The sequence below is a fragment of the Benincasa hispida genome, chromosome 2, assembly GCF_009727055.1.
Source record: "Benincasa hispida cultivar B227 chromosome 2, ASM972705v1, whole genome shotgun sequence".
NCBI lineage: Eukaryota > Viridiplantae > Streptophyta > Magnoliopsida > Cucurbitales > Cucurbitaceae > Benincasa > Benincasa hispida.
This window is the reverse complement of record NC_052350.1, coordinates 2,322,516-2,328,395: the sequence shown is the minus strand read 5'-3', so window position 1 is coordinate 2,328,395 and position 5,880 is coordinate 2,322,516. Positions and strand designations below refer to the sequence as shown.

The window sequence follows — 5,880 nt, the reverse complement described above, 5'->3', positions numbered from 1 at the left end:
TTTAAGGTGTACACAGTGTAGCTTGCTACCTCAGCCCAATATTTTTTTACTAAGGAGAGAAGACATCTAACCCTTTCCATGACTGTTCTATTTATTCTTTCAGCTACTCCATTCTATTGAGGAGTGAATCTAACAGTCCTATGCTTAGTTATTCCTGTTTCTTTACAGAATTTGTTAAACTCTTCACTACAAAATTCCAGTTCATTATCAATTCTTAGGTATTTAATTTCTTTAGAAGTTGGCTTCTCTTTCATGAGTTTTCATTCCTTAAATCTATGAAACACTTGGTCTGTAGTTTTAAGGAAGTAGACCCAACTTTTTCTAGATAAGTTATCAGTAAAAGAAAGTAAATACTTTGAGCCACTTAGGCTAGGTGTAGGAGCTGGACCCTATAGGTCAAATTGTATATAATATAGGATAGCTTTTGTGGTGTGTTGTGCTTTAGTGAAACTTTACCTTGTGGCTTTTCCTAAAACACAGTGTTCACAAAAGGTTAGATTTTCTGAAAGACCTTTAGGTAGAATTCCTTGTTTAGATAGGACTTCTAAGCCTTTAGCACTAATGTAAGATAATCTTTTATGCCATACATCAGCCTCTATGATCTCATTTGTGGTGGCAACATATGTCCCTGTCATCATTTCAACTCCTTTGACCACAAACAAGTCATCTTTTCCCCAACTAATATCACCTTAGAATCCTTTAGCATCTCAAGGGTTCCTCTTTTACCCCTGTACTCACACCCAATTGCATCTAGCATACCCAAGGAGATTAGATTTCTCTTAAGTAGTGGAACATATCTCACATTCCTAAGAAGTTTAATAGTTCCATCCTTAAGTTTCATGGAAATAGAGCCAATGCCTTCGATTCTACAGCCTTGGTTATTTCCTATATACACCATTTCTCCTCCAATTTCTTTAAAGGTGTTCAACCAAGGTCTCATTGAGGTCATGTGGTAGGTGCATCCAGAATCTAGGACTCAATCATGTTTTCCTAGAGGATTTACATGGTTGAATTTGTCTAAAGTTGAGGCTAAAGCATCTGAGTAGATAAAGAAGCCTTCTATAACAGATGCTTCGGGTTGTTTGCCTTTTGAGTCATTTTCTTTCTCTTGATTCTTTCTTTTTAGGATAAAACAGTCCTTAATTAAACGTCCTTTCTTTTTGCAATACTTATATTTTATTTTTTGTTTTGACTTATTATGATTTGAGTTATGTGGTTTTCTATCCTTTGAATGATTTTGTTTGAAGTTTCCTTTAGCAAATAACCCTTCACCACTAGGATGATCCTTTCTATCAATCTGTAACTTTCGCTCTCTGGTTCTTAGGGTTGAGATTATAGTGTCTGTGCTTATACTGTCCCTTCCATACTTTAGAGAATTTTTAATTTCTTTATAAGGTTCAGGCAAAGAGTTTAGAAGCACATAGGCCTCATTTTCATAACCAAGTTTTTCTCCTAGAGTTTTAAATTCAGCAACAATTTTCTTGAACTCATCTAAGTTATCAGTTAAAGTTTTAGATGAATCTATTTTAAATGTAAAGAATTTCTCCCTAAGATACATTTTACTAGGAAGATCTTTAGTAGCATATAACTCTTCTAGTTTAGTCCATATCCTATAGGTAGTTTCTTGATCTAAAACTTGTCTAAGAACACTGTCACTAACGTTTAGAACCAACGTACCATAGGCTACCAACTCCCAGTCTTCTTTTTCTTAGGCTATCACAGTGGTAGGGAGTGTTGATGGGTCAAAAAGGGCTCTGTGAGCTTTCTGCTGGCCGAGAATTACCTTGATTTTGGCCTTCCACAGGCCAAAGTCTCCTTTGCCATCGAATTTCTCCACTTCGAATCTTGCTACTGACATCTTTGGATAAAAAACTTGAATCTTCAAGAACTGCAATCTTGTAAGTCTTTTGCTCTGATACCACTTTGTTAGGCCTGCTTCTTGTTGAATGAATAAAACTGAGCCCAAATGATGAATAATATGGCCCTTCTTGCTGATCCAATTTCGTGAGTCCAAATATTTTTCCCCAAAAGAATTTTGATTTGGTAGAATACTTGGCTATCGTTTGTCCACGAACTTCCAGCTGATGTGTTCCATGTGGTTTGCTCTACTAACCCTTGTCTGATGAAAGTGAAAGAAAAATTATTCTGATGGGTTGAATTTTTCAGAATTAATTTCTTTTCTCTCTCTCTCGTTCTCTCTTTTGATTTTGCAAAGCTTCTTCTAACCTTAATTTTTCTGTTTGTTTTGTGCGACTGCTTGAGTAAACGATCGATGATCAAAAGCATGCAATCTTGTAGAAGAAAGAATGAAGAAGAGCACTACACAATGATATACGTGGTTCGGCAAATGATGCATACATCCACGGAAAGGAGAAGAGATCTTTATTCGAGAGCTAAGTCACAACTTTTCTTTTTACAGATTTCAAGTTTTCTTAAAGCTATTGTAATTGTATGCTACGAAATTTATAAATGATGAGTACTTATACTATTTTCTGATACAAGTAGTTACAATAATAAACTGTAAAAATTTAAAGAAATGTGAATGGTTGTTGAATATGTTGAATGTTTGAGCTTATTTTCTTCATGTACTTCAATAAATTCTGATTGCCCAGCGTCTAATGACCATCCTATTATCCAGTGTTCAAATGAAATACACAGTAGTCCCATGTCTGTGCCTTCAAATACTCCTCTTTCTTCTTCACCTAATGATGACAACCCTTTGCCAGAATCTTCTTCTCTACCTCCTGCTCAAAACTCATCTCCACATAGCCAACAATCCCCTTCGTTTGTTCCAAATGAAAATGAAAGATCATTCACTCATGTACCTCTATCGAGCTCTTCCTTAGTTGTTAATCAACATCCAATGGTCACACGGGGCAAGAATAGGATTCTTAAGCCCAAAATATTTGTTGTGGAGTATGTTGAAGAAGAGCCTCTAAATGTTAAAGAGGCATTAAAATGTTCTCATTGGGTTCAAGCTATGACAGAAGAATTTAAAGCCTTGATTGCTAATGACACATGGTCTTTGGAGTCTCAACCTTCTAATAAAAAGGTAATTGGATGCAAATGAGTTTTCAAAATCAAGAGAAATTTTGATGGCTCTATTGCTCGGCATAAAGCACGGTTAGTTGCTCAAGGATATAATCAAGTTGCTGATCTTATTTATACAGAAACGTTTAGTCCAGTTATAAAACCTATAACTATTAGGGTGTTGTTTACTCTTGCATTACACTATGGACGGAAATTGAAACAAGTTGATATTAACAATGTCTTTCTTCATGGTATACTAGAGGATGAAGTATGCCTGACTCAACCACTAGGAATGATTGATAAATCAGCCCCTACAAAGGTATGTAAACTCAAAAAAGCACTATATAGTCTAAAACAGGCTCTTCGTGCTTGGTTTGATCGGTTAACACCTTTTCTTCATCAGAAAGGGTTTAAAAATTCTAAAGCTGATTCTTCTCTGCTGATTTACAATGAAGATGGGGTGTTATGTTATATTCTCATATATGTTGATGATATTGTAATCACAGGGAGTTCATCATCTTTGATTGATAGATTGAATTTTGAATTAAACTACAAGTTTCCTCTCAAAGACTGGGTTTACTGAACTATTTTTTGGGAGTTGAGGTATCATATCCTGAGTGGTGGTTTGTTTCTGTCACAAAAGAAATATATATCAGATCTGTTATACAAAGCAAAGATGCAAGATGCAAAGTCTTAGCTACTCCAATCGTTAATGGGTCTGTTTTATCAGCATTTCATGGTGAAAGATTTGATGATGTAAGGTTGTATAAAAGCATAGTTGGAGCTTTGCAATATGTAACCTTAACAAGACCAAAAATCTCTTATAGTGTAAACAAAGTTTGTCAATTTATGCACTCTCCAAATTGTCTTCATTGGCAAGCTGTCAAGCGTATCCTAAAATACTTAACAGGAACAATTGATCATGAGCTATTGTTTAAGAAGCCAAAAGACTTGACTATTTTAGGCTTTGATGATGCTGATTGTGCCTCAAATTCAGATGACAGGAAATCAACATTTGGAGTTTGTGTATCCTTTGGAGGAAACTTGATTCAATGGGCTTCAAAGAAACAAACAATTATTTCCAGATCAAGTACAAAGACTCAATATAGAAGCTTGGCTCTTGCTTCATCAGAACTGGTGTGGTTATATTCATTATTCACAGATTTACATATTTGATTATCACAACCTCCAACTCTATGGTGTGATAATTTCAGTGTTGTTCACTTAAGTGCAAATTCAATTCTTCATGTTCATACAAAACATGTTGAAATAGACATTTACTTTGGTCAAGATCTTGTGCAATAAAAGAATATTAGAGTTCAACATCTTTCAGCTAGTGCTCAAATTGCAGATGTCTTCACTAAACTTTTATCTCCTACATCCTTTCTTCCGTTAAGAAACAAGTTCAATGTGTGTTCCTCCCAACACATGGACTTGAGGGGGTATTAAGAGAGCTCACTAAAAGTTGGGTTTTCTGTATTTTATTTGCTATTACAATTGATTTATTAGTTTTACATTTTCTGTTATTCAGTTGCTTGGTTTGTTTATTTTCTTTTCACGGTGAGTTCTCTGTATAAGCTCACTGTATTGGTCACTTTCATCAATAAAATGCATTGATTAATCAGATTGCCATTAAGGTTACACGTTACTTTTGTAGCTTATAATAAATAATCTACGTTGTTGTCTTTGAGGCATTAGGTCTCGAATCTTTTATGTTTAAAATTGCCATTGACAACGATTTGGAGGATAGGGGGATTTCTGCTAAAAATTGCCATTGACGAGTTCTCTATTTTTTATGTTTGAAAATATGTTTGGAAGTTTCTTTTCTAGTTCTTTTTTAAAATTCAAGTTTTATTCCCAAAGAAACTATATTATATGAGCCCTTATTTTTAAAAGAAACATATGTACTAAGTTTTTTTTTTTTTTTTTGGTTAAGTTTTACAATTTTCTTTTTTGGGTTTTTTTTTTTTAAAAAAATAAAATTGTATTCTATGTTCTTATTTAATTTTTTTAAAAAAATGAAAATATGTTTTCAGATTTAAATTAGTTGGTCAATTAAATTAAACAAATTCAATAAAATGTTTTCCCTATTGAATAATTTATTTCCCTTTTAAAAACTTTTTAAAATTAGATAGTCAATTATTTATGGTCAATAGTGATCTGATTTCAATTTTGTATTATTTCAGCTCTGATTTGTTTAGTTTCACACAAAACACATTGTCTTGTCAATTAAAAAAGAATTTATTTATGATTAAAAACAATATCTCTAATCTTTGTTCTTATGTATGCTTTTATTTTTAAAATTAGTTAAGATTCATTTTAACATCTTTCTTACCATTTTATTTCATTTAGTTAGCTTTAATTATGGTCTAGTCTTCTCGAAAAAATGTCTTTAAAGTTGTATTTTTCAGGTCTAATTTATTGGTTTATGATTTTTAGAAAACAAAAAATAAAAAATAATTGAAAAACTTTCTATAGAAAAATAAGGGGAAACTATTTACATGAAATAGAAAAGTTATTTTTTTTATAGAGTCTGATAAAAGTTTATTAATATCTATGATAGAAGTTTATCGGTATCAATATATATATATTTTTTTTTTTTGCTATTTCGGTAAATAGTTTGACATTTTTTTTATCTATGAAAATTTTCAATGGGAATGAATTTTGTATTTAAAAACAAAGAACAGTTATTAAGCGTATATGGCTTTTTTAATATATAATTAAAAAAACGAAAAGGGAAAAATAGAAATGGTTGGGAAACGAGTTCAAAATGTTCAATTTCAATTTATGTTTTATTTTCATAAAATGAAAAATATGATAGGTGAAGTAAAATGTTATGCATGTATGATT

At 32.3% G+C, this 5,880-nt stretch overlaps 1 protein-coding gene across 1 annotated transcript; it reads left to right on the top strand.

The window, feature by feature from the left end:
• Positions 1-2,665: 2,665 nt before the first annotated feature.
• Positions 2,666-4,206, top strand: LOC120071163 (uncharacterized mitochondrial protein AtMg00810-like). Its single transcript, XM_039023269.1, has 2 exons — positions 2,666-3,052; positions 3,634-4,206. The coding sequence occupies exons 1-2, from the start codon at positions 2,666-2,668 to the stop codon at positions 4,204-4,206; spliced, it is 960 nt and encodes a 319-aa protein (XP_038879197.1).
• The last annotated feature ends 1,674 nt before the right edge of the window (positions 4,207-5,880 follow it).

Excerpts from the sequence above, each read along its gene's own strand:
- LOC120071163 (XM_039023269.1), top strand. The coding sequence starts at position 2,666 with ATGTCTGTGCCTTCAAATACTCCTCTTTCTTCTTCACCTAATGATGAC. Across the intron at positions 3,053-3,633 it reads CTCAACCTTCTAATAAAAAG|GTATCATATCCTGAGTGGTG; the intron begins GTAATTGGATGC and ends TTGGGAGTTGAG.